The sequence below is a fragment of the Lissotriton helveticus genome, chromosome 12 (genome assembly GCF_964261635.1).
Source record: "Lissotriton helveticus chromosome 12, aLisHel1.1, whole genome shotgun sequence".
Taxonomy (NCBI): Eukaryota; Metazoa; Chordata; class Amphibia; order Caudata; family Salamandridae; genus Lissotriton; species Lissotriton helveticus.
Window position 1 is genome coordinate 645,443,833 of NC_136073.1, and position 23,248 is coordinate 645,467,080.

At 44.6% G+C, this 23,248-nt stretch overlaps 1 protein-coding gene across 1 annotated transcript in view; it reads left to right on the top strand.

Moving 5' to 3' along the window:
* The window catches only part of LDHD (lactate dehydrogenase D), a 480,635-nt gene that overhangs the window by 102,348 nt on the left and 355,039 nt on the right, over positions 1-23,248 (top strand). Inside the window, exon 3 of the mRNA XM_078670717.1 lies at positions 20,587-20,728. Within this exon, the coding sequence (XP_078526843.1) occupies positions 20,587-20,728 (142 nt within the window). The remainder of the gene's footprint in view (positions 1-20,586; positions 20,729-23,248) is intronic.

Below are 23,248 nucleotides of genomic sequence, written 5' to 3' on the forward strand. Positions count from 1 at the left end.
GTTCCCAAACATTTAAAAGACATCTGCGAGCCTCCAATCTCACCTCACAGCCCAGGACATCTCGCAGAGTCTCATGCCAATAAGTCTGAATTCTATCGCAGTGCCACAGTATGTGTAGAAACGTCGCAATCTCTCCACAGCCTCTCTTGCATTCCCCATTTGTACTCCATCCCATCCTCACCAGAACCGGACCAGTAACATAGGACCTATGTAGAATCTTCAATTGCACCAGACGCAACCTCATCTGTATCGCCACCACCTTAGGGGAAGACACAGCCGCAACCCAATCCTCATCATCCAACTCTAATCCATCGGCTACCCACGCCTCCCTGATAGACCTCAGCGGGTCATCCATGTGATTGATCAACTTACGGTAAATCAATGAGAAGGCCTTTTCTGGTAGATGCCCATCCAATACACGATCTTCAAGGGGGGAGGCCTCGGGGAGGGTGTCTCCCGGTAACACATGAGAGAGGAGGGCATGTCTGACCTGCAAGTAGCAAAAGTGCTCATTGTTATGAAGGTGATGATTCTGCTGAAGCGCCTCGAAGGTCAGCATCTCCCCCCCTCCCCAGACATCCTTTATCTGACCAATTCCAATCAACTCCCACTTGTCGAAGCCTTTGGTGGTCCACAGATTGCCCAATTTGGCCGAGCTAAAGAGAGGGGTCGCGAGAGTCAATCTCCCTTCCCATCCCAGATTCCTATTAGCCGCATGCCGAACCCTTACTGCATGTGAGGTGGGACCCGCCAGAGAAAACCGCCCCGGCCGATTATACAGGGCCCGAAGGAAATCTCCCCCGGGGGACTGACTACGATCCATAGCTTAGCCAGGGTCTCCCGGCAGGCCGTAGACTATCTGTTTAACAGCTGCCAACCGGGAGGCCCAATAATATTTCCTCAGATCGGGAAGCCCAATACCCCCATCATACCAGGCCAAGGTGAGTTTAGTGTAGGCAATGCGGGGTCTACCATCCCAGAGAAGCAGCCTCTGAAGCGCCTCAACCTCCTTAAAGTATTTTTGGAGAACGTATAAGAATCGCGGAAGAGCCAACATTTTAAAGAGTACTGCTCTGCCCAGAAGTGACAAAGGCAACGCCCTCCAACGCTCAACATCAGCACGCAGTCTAACCAACGGCGGCAGCAAGTTCTCAACATATCTTGTCTTGGCGTCCAAAGCAATGTAGATTCCCAGCTACACAAAGACAGCAATATTTTTAAGTAAAATAATTCAGGCGGAGGTTTTTAATTTTGATAAAGATCAGCATGGTCGTTGGTGCTGGGTTACCTGCATTCTCAGACAGACAGAGACCGATAACTTTTGTCAGCATATACGTCCCAGTTGAGGATAACTCTAAGGTCTATGAGGATCTGTTTCAGTCCCTAATTCAGGTACCCAGTGAGCTGATTCTAGGGGGCGATTTTAATGTTCTATGAATCCTAAAATAGACTCCTCTGTGTGGGCTAAAAAGCAGTTGAAACCTAAAGTCTTAAGAACCTTGCAACATTATGGAGTAACTTTGGACCTACAGGATCCATTGCGTGAGGCCTTTCCAACCAAAATAGTGTATACTTGTTGGTCAGGTAGATTCCGTACCTCGTCACGCATTGATTTTTTCTTGGTTTCTCAGAGTTTGCGCTTTAGCAAGCAGAGATTCCTATTCAATGGATTCTCTGATCATGCCATGTTGATGCTTGAGGTACAATTAGGAGATTGCGTTAGGTCCCCTATAAGATGGGCGATGAACAGACAACATTTTAATGATGAGGACTGGGTGGGTTTTATTGGGACAGAGATTAAGGAATGTTTATCACGAAATAGTGACTCTGCATCTCTAAGTGTGGTCTGGGATACACTTAAAGCCTTTGTACTGGGGTAAATTATTGGGAAAAATGCAGAAATTTAAAAAAAGTTAGGGAAGATAAGAGAATCTTGGAGCAGGAGGTCCAAGTATCCTACTCTGCATTTCTTAACAACCCCTCTGTGTTTAACCAGCGCCAGCTGGATCAGGCTAAGCTTGAACTTAGTGCCAATTATTACACTCAGAGTGAAGCCTCTTTTCAACACTATCGCCAAAAAACATAGGAGGAAAGTCATTTTACGGGCAGGTTTTTAGCTTGACAGGCTAGGGAACAGGCTGCCTTAAATCAGATCAACGCGTTAAAATGCCCCTTAACTGCCTCCCGTACAGACGACCCAGTCAAAATTGGGGAAATAATGCTTCAGCATTATGAGTCCATTTATTGCTAACAACAGACTGTGGATATGACCTTGCTAGAAAGATTTCTGCAGAATAATGGATTACCAACACTCTCGGAATTGGAAAAACTTTCTATGGCTAGCCCCTTCACTATGGAAGAGTTGGAGGGGTCATTAAGAATTTGCCAAATGGCAAGGCCTGTGGCCCGGATAGGTTTCCGCCTGGATTTTTTTTTTGGTTCAGTTGCGGATTTTTTCCTTCGTTTAGTAAATTCTATGCTGGAGGGGGGAATAGCAGAGTCCTTTAGACAAGGCAATACAGTTAGTTTTCTGAAAAAAGGTAAGAACAGCGAGGATCCGAACTCCTATCGTCCGATAACGTTGTTAAACTCAGACTATAAAATTGTCACCAAATTGTTTTAAACTTCGGTTTAATCAACACACGGCGCAATTGATCCATTCTGACCAGAATGGTTTTATTGCTGGTAGGCAGTTAGCCACCAATACACATTATTTAACTGAGGCGTTGGACTATTTCGACACACAGAGGATACCTGCTTTAGCCCTTCTACTAGACGCCAAAAAGACTTTTGACCTTGTTGTGTGGGAGACTTTGTTTATGATTTTAAGTCACTTTGGTATTTCCTCAAAGATCACGGCCCTGATCCATAATTTATATATCAACGCTGAAGCCAATGTAATTAGCAACACTTCGGTGGCTGGGCTGGTCAAAGTAAAACGGGGCACAAGGCAAGGGTGCCCTTTATCGCCAGTCTTATTTGCTTTCTTTATCGAACCTTTGGCGATAGTAATAAAGAACTGTGCTGATATTCGTCCCCCCAATTCCAACTAAGGCGAAATTGAAATGATACGCCGACGATATCATGCTTATTATCAAATTTGACATTGAGGCCCAGGCTAAAGTTTTTCAGGTCTTTGAGGATTATGAGGCTTTAGGTGGGTATCGCATCAATAAAAGGAAAACCAAAATTTTACAATGTGGAGGTGTCAAGGTTGGCACTCCGCAGGATCGGTGCGCCGTGATAAAGCTCCACCTCCGGACCTCCCGAACACCCTGAATATGTAATCACAGGGTGTTCAAGTGATACGGTGAGGGAAAAAACCCCAAAAAGGGGAAAAACCCGGGACAGGAAAGGAAGGGGGCTGCTGGGAAAGGGAAGCTGTAAAACAAAGGTACACAGGTTAATGCAGTTCTTTAAACCTACACTCATTCAATTCTCGCTAAAAAAGGAAAGATATTTCACCTGCCCTTTTCTGCCCTTTGAGCTTCCAGCCAACACGTACTCCTTCTCTCCTTCCCTACACAACATAAATGCCAACATTAGAGTCAATGAATAACGCAGTATAAATGGGAGTATAGAACGCTAGGGAAAGTGACCTACCCCTGGGAGATTAACCTCCCGCTCCAAACAATCTCCAAAGTAATTATAGACCAGTGATATAGATTCCTTCATCCATACCACTGTTAAGCCCCAAACGCAGGAAAAGTGATAAGTAACCCCAAACACGGCAGGGCGTAGTTCCAGCACTACCGCCGTCCGCTTTGGTACTTGTAATCCACAAACAACAGTAAATCCAATAGTCATGAGTTCATGACGGTAATGTGGAGGAGCCCCCCCTACATTCCGCCACTGGACGGATCTGAATTCACCACACTGCAGCCGACTCGCTGCCACTCCTCCTCTCACTAGTCTTTAGTTTTTAAATGCCCCAAAAAGAAGATAAACACCAGCACAAGCCAAGTCACTGAGCAGAAATCCCACACGAAGCAAACACAGAAGCGCCTGAGGAAAGGCGCGGTACTTTACCAAGACGACAATATCACCAGCCGGCAATACTGTCAGGAGATTCCTCAATCCAGAAGTTCAACAGCAGAACGAGCCGCAAGCGCTTCCGCAGGGAAACAGAAAAGAATCAAGTACACCTGCTCCGGCGCCCAAACTCGCTATAACCCATGTGCAGCAAAGGATCATGGGAGTTGTAGTCAGAGGCCCGAGCATCATGGAATGTGTAGTTCGCTAGGGGCAAATTCAGTTCCTGACAGTACGCCCTCCTCCCAAGCGCCTCCTAGGACCCGGCTTGGAGGGATACCGCAAGTGGAAAGACCGAACAGCTCTCGGAGCGTGTACATTACTCCACGGCTCCCAGAAGTCGTCCTCCGCAGAGTAACCCTTCCAGGAGACTAGATACCAAAGCACGCCCCTGCGAAGCCTGGAATCGCGAATGGACCTCACCTCGTATTCCAGCCCCACATCACAATCCACAGGCGGCGGCGCCACCCTGCGCGCCGAGTGAGCCCGCTTCAAAAGGTGCACATGGAACACAGGATGGATTCGCAAAGAGCCAGGCAACCTCAGTCTATAGGCCACAGGGTTAACCTGCCGAACAATCGGATATGGACCAATGTAGCGTGGGTGGAACACACTTCTCAACTTAAATCGAATATTTTTGGCGGAGAGCCACACTCTGTCTCCGACCTTAAACAGGGGACCAGGTCTTCTGTGTTTATCCGCCCACCTCTTGTACACCTCCTTAGCCCGCAACAGATGCTTCTGGACGCCTTTATGCACCTTTCTCAGGGCCTGGACGTGTGCCAGTACAGAGGGATGATTGGAGACGTCTACAGGGATGGCTACTGGCATCGTATGTGCATCCTATCCGAAGTTGGCTTTAAAAGGAGACACACCAGTGGAGCTATGCCATGCGTTGTTATAGGCCAGCTCGGCCATCCACAATAAGTCTACCCAGGATTCATGCGCCTCTCTGGAGTAGCAACGTAAGTACTTCTTCAAAGTTTGGTTCAGCCTCTCGGTCTGCCCGTCTGTTTGTGGATGGAAGCTGGTCGAAAGAGCCGATTCGATGCCCAACGCCTTACACCACATTTTCCAAAAGCGTGCCACAAACTGTGGTCCCCTATCAGACACGACCACCTGAGGAAGGCCGTGTAACCGTATGACCTGAGAAGCCAAAAGTTGGGCAGTTTGTCCTGCTGTAGGGAGATTCTTACAGGAGATGAAATGACCCATTTTGGTCAGATTATCCACCACCACCATTATTGCCGAACACCCCTGATCCAAAGGCAAGCCTGTGATGAGGTCCAGACTTATGTTCTGCCATGGGCGAGCAGGCGAAGGCATAGGCATCAGCAAGCCTTTTTGTTTGCTGTTTTCCCCTTTTGCTCTCGCACATGATTCGCATCTTTGTACCCACTGAGACACATCAATGGCCAAAGACTCACACCAGAAATGTCGTCTAAGTAGATGCACTGTTTTGGTCACACCTGGGTGACCAGCCATGGGTGCTTCGTGACATCACACAAAAGCCTTTTTACGTAACTCCCTAGTAGGAAGGAACAAACATCTTCCTTGCAGGGGGAGACCTTGTTTCAGCACCCTTCCGGGAGCCCCAGCAGTCCAGTGCTCCCAAGCTGCCACTGATCTAGAGTTCCTGATTTCTTCCAGAAGGGTTTCTGCCCGAACCACACACAACACCTTAGCTGTGGGGATGATAGCATGTTGGTTCTCTTTCTGTTGTTCATTAGGCAACTGTTGCCTGGACAGTGCATCAGCCTTTCTGTTGTCGGTACCAGGTCTGAATGTCACCACGAAATTGTATTCCGCAAAGAAAAGCATCCAGCGCATTTGTCTTTGCGTTAGGTGCCTGGCTGAGGTCATGTATTGAAGGTTTCGGTGGTCAGTGTAAACAGTTACCGCATGACAAGCCCCCCATAAGTACTGTCTCCACTCCTGAAAAGCCCTCTTAATGGCTAGGAGTTCCTTCTCTGCAATGGTATAATTGTATTCAGCAGGGCTCAGTTTCTTGGAGAGGTAGGCCACGGGGTGGAGTTGACCAGTGAGAGGGTCTCTCTGAGATAGGACCGCTCCTATCGCTTCATCCGAAGCGTCAGCTTCCACCACAAACGGATTTTCCAATACAGGGTGTGCCAGCACAGGAGCAGTAGTAAAAGCTCTTTTTAAGGTCAGGAATTCCTCATCTGCCTCTGCAGTCCATACAAAAGGGGCCCCTTTTCTCAGCAATCTAGTTATGGGGACTGCTGTCTGTGAAAAGTGTACTATAAACCGGCGATAGTAATTGGCGAACCCCAGGAAACTCTGCACTTCACGCACATTCCCTGGGGCTAGCTACTCCTGCACCGCCTGGATCTTCCTGTCTGACATCTGCAGCCCTTTAGAACTGAGATTCACCCCCAAAAACTCCACCTCGCTGACCCCAAACTCGCACTTGCTCAACTTGACGTACAGTCGGTTTTCTCTCAACTTGTCCAATACCTCTTTTACTTGAGCCGTATGACTTGCCTCGTTCTGTGAGTATACCAGTATATCATCAATATATACCACTACAAAACGATCCACATAGTCCTTTAGCACGTCGTTTATAAAAAACTGAAACGCCGCTGGGGCATTACACAGCCCAAAGGGCATCACCAGATACTCGTAGAGCCCATATCGCGTCTTGAACGCGGTTTTCCACTCGTCCCCCTCGCGGACTCTGACCAGGTGATAAGCCCCCCGTAGATCCAACCGGGTATAGATCTTCGCTTCCCTCACCTGGTCGAGCAAGACAGAAATGAGGGGGAGAGGGTAACGATTCCGCACGGTGTTCCTGTTCAAGACGCGATAATCCACACAAGCCCTGAGATCCCCATTGGCTTTAGCTATGAAGAACAAAGGGGAGGCAGCAGGAGAGCGGGAAGGCCTAATGAACCCCAGCCGGAGATAGTGATCTATGTATTCCCTCAAATGGGTGGTTTCCGGCACAGATAACGCGTACACCCTACAAGAAGGAATAGTGGCCCCCTCCACTAGATCAATACGGCAATCGTACTCCCTATGAGGGGGTAAGGTTTCCGCCTTGCTCTCGCTAAACACGTCGCTATAGAGACTGTATTCACCCGGAAGCTGAACATTCGTCTCTACCGCCGTGGCTGCAGAATAAGAGGAAGTCAGAACAGCAATGTGGGAAGAAAGACAGTTCACCATGGGCCCGATGTAGGTCGGTCGGTAACGGCCGAAAATCGGTATTTTCGGCCGTTACCGACCGGTATTTGAGCTTTGATATGTAGGGCCACTTATTTTACAGATTAGGTAAATTTACCGATCGGTAAATTTACCGAATCTGTAAAATACCGAATCGGTATTATTACCTATTCGTTAAATTTGATATGTAGGTGGGACTCTTCTGAGTCCCACAACCCTTACCGAATCTGTATTTTACCATCAAATATATTTGATGGTAAAATACCGATTCCGGTGTGCATGCATATGTGTGCATGCACACCTGTGCCATATGACAGGCAGACCTGCCCTTAGGGCAGGTATGCCTGCCACATGGCCCCCGAACCTTTTTTGGGGGTGCTAGAGGGTGTCAAAGTGACACCCCCTGCACCCTTGTCAAAATCGGTATTTACCGATTCGGTAAATACCGACCGGTAATGCCCCATTCATTCCTATGGGCTTCAAAGCCCATAGGAATGAATGGAGCATTACCGGTCGGTATTTACCGAATCAGTAAATACAGATATTTACCGATTCGGTAAATGGAACATCTGGATGTTCCTACATACCCCCCCCTTCTTATTTACCGATTCTTAATTACCGAATCGGTAAAATTCGGTAATTAAAAATCGGTAAATGATTCCTACCTACATCTGGCCTCATATGTGCTCTGCAATACTCGGGCAAAAACCGGAACGTTTTAGTTTTCCAGTCCACGACTGGGTTGTGATGACACAACCAGGGCATTCCTAGGATCACCTCGTACTGGGGAGCCGATATGATGATTAAGGATAAAGTCTCTGAGTGTATAATCCCTTGCAGTCTAACCGACAGCCCTACCTCACAGGTTTTTTCCGTTATCTTCCGGATTTCATCGGCTGTCCATCCACAGCCAGCACTTCCTCAGGGTTATCTCTTGGTATACGAGGTAAGGACAGGCGAGACACCAAGCCATCATCAATAAAATTGCCGGTGGCTCCGGAATCCAACATGACCAACACCTGATGGAACACTTGCTCACATTCCAGGGTCATGTCAATAACAAGATGTGAATCAGTCTCTCCTATCCCTGCAGTGGAGAGAGAAGTGAGTTTCCACTCCTGCTCTCCCTCAACTCCCGGCCTCTTGTCCTTTGACTGTTCTGTCTCGAACCCTGTGGTAGACACCGCTACTTTCTTGAAGCGAGTAGAAGCAGATGTTTTTGGCTTGGAAGGGCATTCACGAACATAATGTCCTTTTTTTCCGCAGTACATACATAACCCCTGCGCTATCCTAACTTCCCTCTCTTCTCTGGACAACGGGGCTCTGAGTGCACCTATCTCCATTGGTTCTGGGCTGCTATCCATTCCCCCTGACACTTTACGAGGCGAACGTTCCACATACAATGATCCTTTTTCCCATCTTCTCCTATAGCCCCCTCTTTCTGTCATCCTGCTATCCAATCGCAATGCCAGATTAACCATGTCTACACATGTCCTTGGTTGAGGATCCACCTGAGCTATTACATCCTTTAGATCTTCCTTCAGCCCCTGATAAAATAGGGACATCCTCTTCTCCTCAGGCCACTCAGCCTCTGCCACCAGTTTATTGAATTTAGTCAAATAGGTGATTAACTCGCCCCTACCCTGTCTCAACTCCATGAGCTCCTTGTCTGCGCTAAAAGTAGTCGCCCTGCGGTCAAACACCCTTTCGAATTCGGTTCTAAAAGCCGACCAGTCAGACAAGATGGCATCATTATTTTTAACTAACGGTACCACCCAGTTGGCTGCGTCCCCCACTAGATAGGAAATGGCGAATGCCACTCTGGAATGGTTGGTAGGGAACGATGCTGGTTTGCATGAGAAATGCATCAATACCTGAGTTAAAAATACCTGTATTTTGCATGGGTCCCCTGAGTACCTTTCGGGATTGGCCAAAGGAATGGGCGGAGGCACCGTTACCTGTATGGAAGACGCAGCAGATGAGGCCTTAAAGGGATTTTTTGACAACTGTTCTACCTTGTCTCGCAGGGCTGCAGTTTCGGCTTTGGAAGAGGCCAACTCCTGCTGCACTAATACCAGCGCATGCAACACATCCTCCATGGACGCCATTTATCACGACAAACCGACCAGGCAGAGTGAAATACGTGGGTACTTGATTCTGTCAAGGTTGGTACTCCGCAGGATCGGTGCGCCGTGATAAAGCTCCACCTCCGGACCTCCCGAACACCCTGAATATGTAATCACAGGGTGTTCAAGTGATACGGTGAGGGAAAAAACCCCATAAAGGGGAAAAACCCGGGAAAGGAAAGGAAGGGGGCTGCTGGGAAAGGGAAGCTGTAAAACAAAGGTACACAGGTTAATGCAGTTCTTTAAACCTACACTCATTCAATTCTCGCTAAAAAAGGAAAGATATTTCACCTGCCCTTTTCTGCCCTTTGAGCTTCCAGCCAACACGTACTCCTCCTTCTCTCCTTCCCTACACAACATAAATGCCAACATTAGAGTCAATGAATAACGCAGTATAAATGGGAGTATAGAACACTAGGGAAAGTGACCTACCCCTGGGAGATTAACCTCCCGCTCCAAACAATCTCCAAAGTAATTATAGACCAGTGATATAGATTCCTTCATCCATACCACTGTTAAGCCCCAAACGCAGGAAAAGTTATAAGTAACCCCAAACACGGCAGGGCGTAGTTCCAGCACTACCGCCGTCCGCTTTGGTACTTGTAATCCACAAACAACAGTAAATCCAATAGTCATGAGTTCATGACGGTAATGTGGAGGAGCCCCCCCTACATTCCGCCACTGGACGGATCTGAATTCACCACACTGCAGCCGACTCGCTGCCACTACTCCAATCACTAGTCTTTAGTTTTTAAATGCCCCAAAAAGAAGATAAACACCAGCACAAGCCAAGTCACTGAGCAGAAAGCCCACACGAAGCAAACACAGAAGCGCCTGAGGAAAGGCGCGGTACTTTACCAAGACGACGATATCACCAGCCGGCAATACTGTCAGGAGCTTCCTCAATCCAGAAGTTCAACAGCAGAACGAGCCGCAAGCGCTTCCGCAGGGAAACAGAAAAGAATCAAGTACACCCGCTCCGGCGCCCAAACTCGCTATAACCCATGTGCAGCAAAGGATCATGGGAGTTGTAGTCAGAGGCCCGAGCATCATGGGATGTGTAGTTCGGTAGGCGCAAATTCAGTTCCTGACAGGAGGAGCAAGCTTTGATCTGCACCCTGATATTCTTTCTTGCGTCAACACCAAACCTAAGAGATATCTTGGGGTATATTTTTCCGAAAGTGTTAGCTACCTTTATCACCTGAACTTTGCACCGCTTCTTCGAAAAACTCAGGCCTTGTTTTTACGTTGGAACTCTCTCCCTTTATCCATCCTGGGACGGGTGGCTTTGATTAAAATGTCCATTCTTCCCCTGTTTAATTTTCTGTTTTCAACCATTCCATTTATATTATCAGGCTCCTTTTTTACCCAAGTAGAGTCAATGTTTATAGCTTTTCTTTGGGCAAAAAAATCATCACGTATCACACTTAGCACTTTATATGAAGAACTGGAACAGGGAGGCTTAGCTTTTCCAAATCTCAGGGATTATTACTATGCTTATTCTGCACAGTATCTATCTAGATTTAAACCTTCAACTACAGTCAAACCTTTTTATTAATAGTTTTATGGTTCTAATGTGTAAGGAAAGCCAGATCCATTCCCCTTTGTTAATTTTCAAATTCCCTAAACTGGTTCGTTATAAGTGTCTTCATTGGCTTTTTGAAAAACGACAGGCGCTCTATAAAAGATATTCCATCCCTGCAATTAATTCAGCCACTTTACTATCTGGCATTTTACCATTAGCAGGGATTAAACAATCCCCAGAACTTATTTTAAAGTGGGCCTCTGCAGGATTCCACAAGGTCTCAGATTTTCTGAGGAAGGGAAGATGGTTGACTATGGCCGAAATGTCGCAAGTGATTTGTTAATGATTTTATTCTTTTGGGGTCATATAATATCTTCCACAAATTTCTTGCTTAACTAGATGTTTCTCAAATTGGCGAACAACACCAGCTAGGTAATGAACTTTTAGAGTATGCACCCGGCCGAAAACCTGGGGTATGGAAAAAGCATTTAGCTCTAGATGGTATACACCCGTTACAACGCATCTTTTACTCCGCACTACCATTACAACGCGACTTTTACTCCGCATACCATTACAACGCATTGCGCTGGGGGGCGCTCTAGGATAGGGAATAAGTATAATTTACTATCCAACACCTTCCCTAGGGTCCACGGGGACTGGAGTTAGAATAGTAAATTATACTTACCACTATCCAGCACCCCAAAGCGCTATGCGTTGTAATGGTATGCGTTGTAAAAGTCGCGTTGTAACGGTATGTGGAGTAAAAGTATGCGGAGTAACATGGTACATCCCTCTAGATAGGGGCCTGGATCTTGGACAGAAGGCAATTAAAAAATTGAAGGATCATGTAGATTTAGAAATGTCTGCTAATCTGTAGTCAGTTATTAAAAAACTTAATTTCAGTACGCTAAGAGGTGCGAATTGGCGAAGGATGCTATTTTTTTGTAAATGGCATCTTTACCGAACCCCTCTTTCCCTTTCGAAAATGTATGCCAATCATTCAGCACACTGCTTTCGTTGTATCAACCATCCTTCAGCGAATTGGTCTCATATTATGTTGCATTGCCCTAGGATTCAGAAGTTCTGGGAGGACATTTTTTGTTATTTAGAAACTGAATGTTGTATTCAATTAGCAGTGAATGATTTGTTAATTATTATTGGTTTTGACCCAGATCTTCTCCTTCACGGCCAATGGTTAAATTTTTATACATCGCAATGGCAGTAGCTAGATCACTTTTATTGCAAAGGTGGCGTACAATTTGATTCCTTCTGTCCTGGAGTGGGCCCATAAGATGAAAGCGGTTAAAAGAAGTGAACGCACTTATGCACTACGTGTGGGGGGTCTTAGGAAGTTCAAAAAAATCTGGGCTACTTATTTTGATTAAGATTAGTAGGGGTCACTGCCTTATGTATGTGGTTAAAAAACAATTTTTATTTTTATTGTTTTGTATCTGTTCCCTGACTTCCTAGTGCTCTATGTATTATCTATTAACTTTTGGAAACTTAATATTATGCCTAAAGGTAATCTTTTTTTATGGATGTATTGGTTTTAATGTATTTAATGTATTGTAAATTTTGGACTAAATGGCCCCCTTTTCTATCCAATCTAAGCTGCAGGTGGTGGAGAATACCGCAGCCCGCCTGGCCCTTAAAAAAACAGCACAAACCCCTTCCCTCTCTCTCCTGTGCCTTTTACACTGGCTTCCTGTTAGGAAGCGCGCCATCTTCAAATTACTTTGCATAGTCTATAAATCTCTACACGGGCTGGCCCCGGTCTATCTGACGAACAAAATCGCACGCTACCAACCTGCGCGACAACTCAGATCCAGCAATCGCAGCCTGCTCTGTGGTAGGAGAATTAGGAAAGTTAAAATGGGAGGCCAGGCATTTTCTTATCTGGCCCCCAAACATTGGAATGAGCTACCCGAATCTCTCCGTGCCTGCCCTAACTTTACACAATTTAAAAAGTTCCTCAAGGCCTGGCTATTCTAAAGAGGGAACAGTCACCTCTCAGCCATCTGCCTTCTTCTCTGGGCGCCATGAGGTCCCCTTGGGGATGATTTGTGCACCTTACAAATAAGTCAAATAAAATAAATAAATAAACCTAAACTAACCGCTCTAAGATATTTTCGTACATGCTTGAATATGCCTCTTTTACTATTTGCACTTGTGTGATTACACAATGTGTATTTTTAACACCCAATGTACTAACGTATTCTTATTCCTCACACTTTGGAACGCATTGACTTTATTTTCCTGTCCTGTGTCTGACATGATATAGTTTTACTTTGCAACAGCATCTGCCCAATTCAACTGCACACAACACGAATATGGCATCGTCATTGACTCTGTGATTGCAGCAATTGTCCTGCACGAGTCCGATCTTTACTTTTATGATCCTGTGGGCATTCCCGTGAGACCTGCGTATATGCAGCGGTGTCCTCCACTCGTTGCCACGAGACAACGATACTACAGTCACTGATGACTCATGTCTGAATAGTTACAAGGTATCCTTCAGCGCTCTTTCTCCTTCTAGCACCTGGTATTGTACACATATTTGCACGTCCCAAAGGTTTTGCTGATAGTGTGTAATCTATTGCTTATTTGTAGGCTTATCAAGGCCTTCTTGGCCCATCACCAATTTGGGTGTGGAATTGAGCCCTGCAGTGTGTTGGTAACTCGTCGTCTACTATATTTCTTGGTTCCTTTAATATGCGAGCATACAGAGTGGAGATTGATAATCCTCACACAACTCTTGATTTATGTGTCAGGTACTGTTGGGCTATGTATATGATTTTTTACTCTGTCAGTATCCAAATATCGGTTAGATATCAAGGCGTTTAATATAGTCCTGGTATTTCAATATTTTCCCTCTCCTTCGTGCTTAGTACTTACTTTCTCTTAACGGTAGGAATACAATAAATCCTCCTGGGTTGTTTTGCTACCTGGCATATATGGTCTGTACACGTTATTATGGTAGCAATACAATAAATCCACCTGGGTTGTTTGCTATCTGGCATATATGGTTTGTGCTGGTTATTAGGCAAATTTGGTTTGCTCTCTTTTTCAGTAATGTTTGATTTTGAGTATTTAGGGTTATTGTATTTTTTCTTTTCCCTTTGTACACAGTTGTTACAGAATGCACCATTGTCAAGCACAAGCACAAGCAAACTCATGTTTGATCAGGCTTTGCTGTGTGAAAATATTCTGACTTATAACAGCTAAAATGTCAGTGCCATATTTGGTTTGCTGCCTGGAAAGAATTTTATAGTTTTTTTTGTTCTAATAGTCTTATGCTTTTCACTGCTCTACTCGGGACACTGATGGTTGACTTTCCAATTTTTCTTTCACCCAGCAGTATTGGCATGAAATGATAGGCATCACACTTTTTCACTTTCTCATGAGGTGAACAATAATCGGGTGTCCCTCTGTTTATAGGCATGCAAGGCCAATAAACCCAAAAGGGGAGTATTAACTTGATCACCAACTCTTTGGGTGCCTGGTTCTGTCTAACACACACCTATTTTGTTTCTTTGCTTTTTTAAGGGTTGCCTAGGACACATAATATAATGTTTGTAGGGTATCATTTTATGCATATATATAATTCAATAAATGTTTGGCTTTTGTAGTTATATAAACATATAAATATAATTTTCAGCCTTGAAAAAGTCCGTAGGATGAAGCACGTGTCGGCTGCCCTTTTGCTTGACTTGTGTATCAAGACTTGATGATAAACACCACGCATTTTGAGAAGAAAAGAAATCTGTATCTGTATTTTTTTCTATAACTTGGCACTATATTGTATTATTTGCTACAACTTAGCATTACAGTTTGGACTATTTGCCCGTGCTTCGGTACTTCCTTATGTGGAGTAGGTTCAATCCTAGAATTTTTCTCTAGAGCTGCAGAATAATATGGCACTGCTACCTGGAAAGATGTTCCCATGTGCACAGGTTGTTCAATGACACCCAGCTGTTTTTTGGAAGTCTCCTACCATTCATTCAGGCAAAAGCAACTGCTCAATGGTTGCAAATAACTAGATGGGTACTAATGAAGGTGATCAATGCTACAAATAATTGATTTAATGCCATAAAGGAAGAGCTGCGTGCCATGATCATGCAGCACTATTACGTACTTGATCTTATGAGGCCCATGGAAGGAGAGTTTGTGCCAAGATAGGGACTACTTGTTGTACTTATGTCCCTGCAAACGATGTGGACAATGGAACAGTGTCGAAGGCCATACAAACGTTGCACAATTTACAAAAGAAAATGGTGGTGCCCCAGGTGAATGATTGGAGGGTTGGTTTGATTGGTTACCATCCTGGATGTTGAGACTATTGAAAGCTTTATTACTGCTTATTGTGTTATTCCTTTTGATATGTTGTGTTTCCCATTAAATATAGCTTGCTGTAAGAGGCTGAGTACAAAGGCAGAAGAGATGTTCATGGTCCGACCACCTACACAGGTAGTAGATGCTCAGGGTAATACATATCATTTGATACCAAGTGCAGATCGAGGATTAGAGGAAGTGGTTGAAATATCAACTAGAGGGGAGAATGTTAAGGAGAAAATGTATAGCAGGGAGCTCACACTACCGCAGACATTAGTGGAGAGCAATGCAGTGCAAAACGTGGTTAAAGAGTAATATATGCCCTAGTTTCATAAGCATGCAATGTAGGTTAAAGTTCACCAGAAAGCCAAATCACGAATTCAGCAGGCTTTCAGTTAAATAGAAAAACTTGTTTTCAAGCAGGGTCCATGCTCACATGGTTTAGAAAATATTGGTCAAAGGTGACTTTAGTCTAAAACATACAGATAAGAAGTCTTGGGAACAGAAAAATAAAAAGGAACACCCTCAGCGAAAGAAGGTTAATGTTTCATTAAAGCTTTGTTAGAACTATGATAAAGAGAATGTAGAGAAAAGGTTACAAAGTTGAAGGACACAGAGGATTTGTGATGTTTATGTAAAAGTACCCATATATTCTTTGACTTGTTTTTGGCTTTTTTTTTTAGACAATTATGTTTAGGTATTCACTTTTTCAACTATATAAGCAGCTGCCTCTGAGCAGCAAATTGAAATCAGCTTTTCAGCTCTACGAAGGTAACAGGTCTACTGGCTGTAGTGATTAAACCTACTTTTGCCTTTGCCAGAAAAGTCTTGTCTCTCCTTATTCCAGTTTTCCCACAAAAACTGGAATTTAAGGAGGAGGTGTTAATACCCAGAATACAGACATGCACAGCAATTGAAATCTGATCTGCTGGGAATTCTTTAAGCGTTTTACTCTGGATTGACTAGATGAAATATCAGGAAACTTCAGGAGGCTGCTGATTTTAGATTCACTATTTGTCAGTACTTTTAGGATAGAGATATTCAAATTGATCATTATCACGTTTAAAGTGAACTTTGAGGATTCAATGTAGGTAATCCCCATGGGATAGTGCTGATGCAGAGAAATTGCCATACTACCAAGAAATGTCTAGATACTGAAGAGTCACGGCTCTGAACGTGGTGGAGGACTGGAGAAATTGGGGCCGGTATCCTTTTTAAACAATTATTCTCTTGTATTTCAACAGACACATTTTCAGTTCAGGCAAGTGGAAACTCCCTCTACATACCAGAGGTCCTATTTAGATATTTGTGCACCCCCTGCCTACCAGACCTCTGCTAATAAACATTTGTGGATAACTTCTAAAGTGCTGTTTCAGGGCCTTTCTACCTTTTGCCTCCTACATTCAACCCTACCCCATTACATTATGCTCAGAGCGATGGGCATGATATTTTCAACCAGTGATCTCTACCTGTTTTTTCCAACTTAGGAAAATAAAAAAGATCTGCAGGTTCCTCACCCATGAAGCACGAATCCAGGTGATTCTTGCCATGATCATGTCCCATGTTGATTATGCCAATTCTCTTTACCATGCCATTCCCATCTATCTTTCCAAACGCCTACAAATGGTCCAGAACCAGGCGGCTCGCCTGATTACTCGCCACCCCAGACATCTCCATATCACCCCCCTCTTGAAACAACTGCATTGGCTACCTATAATCCAGCACTGTGCATTTAAGGTTGGTTGCCTCATTTACAAGGCCCTCAATGGGAAAAGTCCAACATTTGTGAATAAACTGATTCACAGACACGCTCCCTCCCGTAACCTGCGCTCAGCCCACAAACTACTGCTATCGTCACCTTCTTACAGGCTAAAACAAACTGGTGGTGCCAGGTTTGCTGTCCTGGCGCTCATGTTCTGGAACTCTCTCCCTTCCGACATATGCTTCTGTGACACTCTTCTTAAATTCAGAAGCTGTCTTAAAACCTGCCTATTTCGCCAAGCCTTCTAATTTTGCATTCAAACCTGGGCTCTGAAGACATGGTAGCACCAAGAAACCTCCTCGGTGTACGTGCGCTTTATAAATGTATTTTAACATAACATAACATGTATATGGGTTGCGCAATCCACCAAAAAGAGGTGTTGGCCCAATCCTTCGTTGCCGGGGCATTACTTAAACCAAAGCTCGCTGGTGCAATAAGTTATTCTTTAAAGGGAATGCATTTAGGTTGCTAAACAAGAGAGAAGACAAGTCCTTTAGGTCCAGTAAGGAAGGAAGGAGAGTGAAATAGGGCAGAGCTTCTAACCATAGCGCTTGCTCTAGCATGCTCTAGTAGGGAAGACGCCACTGGAAGACACCATTAATGTTTTTCAATTTACCTGTAGGCGTTACGAAGGACAGGTGGAGGAGGAAGCTTCCGAAATGGCACCATGGTTGAAGGGACTATGGGATAGGAGGGAAGGAGGAGCAAGCGCAAGGCCTCGATGATGAGCACATCAAGGGCAGCAGGGATTGGATTTATGAACCCAGAAAGGAAGCATAGTAACCTCTGATGAAACTTAGTAATGTTTGACATTACGAGCTCCAAGAAAATCAACATAATTCTGGCCTTAAGATATAATTTAAAAACCTATGTCTAGCCAGACTGGGTCCCATGAGGCTTGAGTCGACATATGTGGCCTCTCAACAGTGATGTCTTCCTCTCTTTGTGCTCCTTGCAGGTGATGTTACTGATGAAGAGAGATCCAGAGGTAGATGATAAAGAAGAGTATGGGGATACTTTTGATGTTTGTGTGTAACCTTCAGTTCACAGGTTCGAATCTCACTAGGGCAAAGACTTCCTTTCAGTCATCTGAATTGAATAAAACTCCCTGCAGTTAACAAATAGTGTCCCTCTATCACTATTCGGCATACCTCATTACTTATTTTTATGTAGTACTTGCTACTGTAATTTTACGGTTTCATTATTCTGTTACTACACCCTAATTTACAGTCCTCAATCCGTCAACCAAGGATAAAGAGTTAAGCTTGCCATTAAGTGATTAAAAACGAATTTGTATGTTACAAGTAAATGACAGCTGTGAGCACTTATCTCACCCAGCCATCGCCACATGCAAAAAATGTAATGACTGGTACTCTTGCTTTCCCATCTCCGCCTTAGAAAAACTTTTAGGCGTTTAATACCACATGGTTCTTGACAGCGTTCTGGTACTTATTCCGCATTCCATTAGTAAAGTCATCAAAGATTATTCCCCAATGGTCATATGGTTGAATTGAAGCACTGTAAGGGAGAAGACATCAATAATAAATTTCTAACTTGTGAAGCCAATGTGACTCCCCAATAAGGACCAAGAATCACCAATTAAGGTCCAAGGGATTTTTTCAGATTACTAGTCAATCCAGTATAGAAGCAAAGTAAAAGTAAGTTCAAAAGATACAGCAATACAGCAGATAAGCTAAACATTCTCAGTAGAAATAAAGTGAAATACAGTATAGTGACACACACAACAATAAAGAAGCACATTTAAGCAAATAGGTGTTCCATAAAGAAACTTCTCTTCTCGCTTCTAAACAAAAATCGGATGCAGTAATATCTACCATAGAGTGTATGTATTGTGCACAAGCATAAGTACACCAAGCCTGGGCTATAACTATAGGTGTGGCATATAACGAAAAATTGTTTTTCACCATGCTTGCCTCCATTGTAGACTGAGTGAGATCTCCCAGGGCTACATGTCATCACTCTCACTGTTTTTTTTGCCTTGTTGGCTGTCAATACTACCTGTTTGTAGGGTGACCTTACAGGCCTACTTGCCACCATTCTGAACCAGAGTTTTTTTCTCTGTTTTTGGCTGAGAATGCTGCCTAAAAGTAGGGAGACCTGGCAGGTCAGATTGCAGTAATTCTGTCCAAGCAATCTACTCTTCTGTGAGCTGCTACTGTTGCCTGAAAGTAAGGTGACAAAAGCAAAAGGAAAAAATAATGGACGGAATGCTGAACAATGCAAACATTCACCTCCATTCACAAAGATCTGTGTTTAATCCATTGTTCTTTTGCTCACCACGTCACCCCAGTTTAGACCCAGCCATATGCAAATCAGTCTTGACCCTGTTCCTCATGGAACAGTCCAGCCCAAACTACCAAACTACCAAGCCAAGTCCTCCTTGGACCGGAAACAAGCATCCTGGGACTGGTTCCGGGGCATCAACCCTCGTCAGCCAGGCTAGCTTGAATCCAGTGGCGCACTGCGCACGGGACCCACGTCGGGCATACCCTTCCCATTTAGGGCATCAAAAGGAATAAATGATGGGCAGAATGCTGAACAATGCAAGCATTCACACCCAGTCACAAAGATCTGGGTTTAATCCATTGTTCTTTTGCTCAGGATGCTTGTTTCCGGTCCAGGGAGGACCTGGCTTGGCAGTTCGGGCTGGACTGTTCCCATGAGAACAGGGTCAGGACTGATTTGCATATGGCTGGGTCCAAACGGGGTGGTGTGCTGAGCAAAATCAAAAGGGATTATATCCACATCTTTGTGACTGCGGGTGAATGCTTGCATTCTTCAGCATTCCATCCATCACTTGTTCCTTTTCATTTTGAAAGTAAGGCTGCCTGTTTGCTGCCCTTCTCATCAAGTGTTTTTTTCCCCGTTGTGGATTGTGCCTACTCTTTGAGGGTAGAGAGGCCTACTAGGCCAGTTTGCCGGCATTCTCAACAAGTGTTATTCTCTGTTGTTGGCTGGGTCTAGTGTCAAGAGGGTAGGACAGTGTCAGTTTTGCTTGCCATCTTTCTCAACAAGAACTTTCCATTTTGTAGACTACAGCGGTATTAGACCTCCACAACTGCTTGCAGTCATTCTCACCAGGTGTTTTCATTGTTCTGAGCTGCAATCACTGCGTGGGGATGGGGAGACTTGCCCTACATTCTAGCAGTGATTCTCAGCGAGCAGCTTTATCTGTTGTTGGCTGTCACTCGTGTTTGGGGGTCAAAAGACTGGAATGCCTGCATGCCGTTATTCGCTCCAAGCGTATTTTTGCTGTTGTGGGCTGTGACTGTGGCATGATCATAGCCATACCTACCGGACCAGCTTTTCGACATTCAACCAAGTGGTGTTCTTTGTTGTGAGCTGCATCTGGTACCCAAAAGTAGGGAATCCTCCCAGGCATGGCTGCGGCTCTTACCACCCAGTCATTTTTGCCATTATTTTGGCTGCAACTGCTTCCTTTACAGCCCAGACATGCTAGGTCTGCTTGCAGTTTTGCCAATGTTTTTCTTTGTTCCGGGCTGTGTCTACTTCCTGGGAGTAGAGAGACCTGCAGTTTCATCTTCTCCTTCTTCAGGGTCTATTTGACATATTTTTCTGATCCCTTTGTATTTCTGTTGCAGCTGTCTGCCTCCAGATGTCGTGGTGTGGCCACAGGATGTGGAGCAGGTTTCCATGCTGGCGAAGATCTGCCACTCCCACAACACTCCCATCATCCCCTTCGGCACAGGCACAGGATTGGAGGGCGGCGTCTGTGCGGTGAGGGTAAGAAACTAATGTTGGATCAAGTGGGCTTTCTGGCAAAGGCTCTTCCACCTCTGGATACAGCTGTAAGGACCTAAGCAGCTCAAATAACATTTGGTATGAAAAGGTCATCTTTATAAGGGTACCAACATATTTACTTTAATTCATCTCTAAATATCAGACAAACTGCTGGAAACAGAGTAAATCTACTCATTTCCACCTCCGGAAGAAGGCTTCATGATGGATACTTGGTATTTAAGAAATTGAGCTATACAGCCTATATAAGACTCCTGTCGCAACATTATTGAATTAGCGATAGTAATATAATTTCTCATTACCTCAAAATGCTTAATTCTAAATGTTAATGAAATACATTTTTATATACTGTCTCATTAGTTTAAAAAGATAGTGCTTCTACCAGTAATAGGAGCATAACAAGAAATGCATACCCTTGATTTGTTTCAAATGTCTCGAAAGGGGTGTCTAGGATGACCAGTTGGTGCTGTGTTTTCAACTGATGTTTATTTATGTATTTACTTATTTATTCTTAGTATACATTTACAAATATAAACATTACATTCCAATATAGATCGCAATTTCACCAAATTTATCAAATTCATAATGTTTTTTTTTTAATACAGTTAAAGTTACAGTAAATATTTAAAACAGTAACGTAGGTCTTAAAAGTCATCTTTTCGCATCCTGCATTGGACACTTATGTAAGCAGCAGGGAACATGTTTAATTAGGTTAGGCGTTTTATACCACAAATTCTCCTGCAAAAGGTATGCCCCGGTTTTGAGATTCAAGAAAAGTCATCTGATGTTAGACGATATAATTGCTTGGTGATAAAACTGCCTTTTTCCCAAAAAGTTGTTATACCATAGGGTGAACCTTCTAATTGTAATGTAATGATTAATATCACGGTCAAAGCTCTTTCTGCTCATTTCCCTTGTCCGTCATTGCCTAATTTGCAGGTTATTAGTGTAGATCAAAATGCCTAGTTCAGTTCATCCCAACTGGTTCATAACAAAGTTAACTAGAGTGTTAACATTGAATTTAGCCTGTGTATCCAAAGTTAATTTGTTATAGATTTCTGAGGAAGCCCAGCTGGTGGATTTTGTACCAAAACCATAGTTTACTGGGTGTAACCTCCGAATCACTGCCTTATGCTATTTGCCAAGTGAAATACTTTTACAGAGATGCCCCAACTCACAAACTTGATTTTCATAGATTTCCCTCTCGTTTCTCCATAGCACACAAGATTTTGAGATCCAGTGACTCCATATCATATTATAGGATTGTGGTGATTTAGCACTGTAAGATGTGCACAGAGGTGGGAGGCTGCATTTTTTTGAAAGAGTTAACAACTTAAGCAGGTCAAACCAAATAGATGTGATTGAAGCGAACTAAGAAGAGCATAGTAGTACCATATCCATGTTGGGTTTAAATCTGTTTATTGGTATACACTTGTCCCTGACCACAAACAGGCGCCGGGTCAAGTGGGGAAAGTTGGTGAGGTCGGAAGAGTCCATCAAGAAATTATATGAGCTGGCACTCCCAAGCTTCATGGAGGTGGATGCTCTCCTGAATGAACCAAGAACCCCAGATTACTACGAGAAACTGGGAAACATTCACCAGGATTTAGTGAGGGACTTGGCCGAGGTATTCCATCCGGAGGTCCCAATCCGAAAGAAAAGGACCCCTGTTCCCTCCTGGTATACCCCAGAATGCAGGGCAGCAAAATCTGAGCTCATCGCAGCAATAAAAGAGGGGTCAGACAAGGCCAAAGTACGTGACCTCAGGAAGCACCATAAATCAGTGCTGGCGGCTGCAAGGACCGAGTGGGACTGGAATCATTGGCAGGACCTTTATGATGCCCTCAAATTCAGGGACTCCCGGAAATTCTGGGCCCTAGTAAACAATGGGTCAGGGGAACTTAGTAATGCGATTGAGCCTAATATAGCCCCCGCGGTCTGGGAGGCCCATTTTGGGGCTCTTTACCAAGATACTAGTTCCTGCCCGGCCGCAGAGTTGCAATTGCCCTTGGGTACTCAGGAGCTTGGAATGGAACTATCCCTGGGGGAAGTGGAGCTTGCCCTAGAACGCTTAGCAGTGGGGAAGGCGCCAGGCCTGGATAGGTTACCCGGGGATCTATTTAGGCACCACCCGGACATCTGGGGCCCATACCTTCTCATTTTGTTCAATGCCATTCTTGGAGGTATGGCGATCCCTGGGTCGTGGTTGGGGGCAGAGATTGTACCCATCCATAAGAAGGGTTCTACTCTGCTCCCCTCCAATTACAGGCCTATAAGCCTTATAGATGTGCCCCAAAAGCTCTTTGCGCGCCTCATCTTGGACCATCTCCTAGACTGGGTCGAGGACAATGACATCATGAGCCCCCTTCAGGCTGGCTTCAGGAAGAACACGTCGACCATGGACCAAATTTTTCGCCTCCTTCTCTTGTACTGGAAGACGGTCATGCTAGAGGGAGGTCGACTGTACATGGTCTTCGTGGACCTGAGGTCAGCCTTCGACCTGGT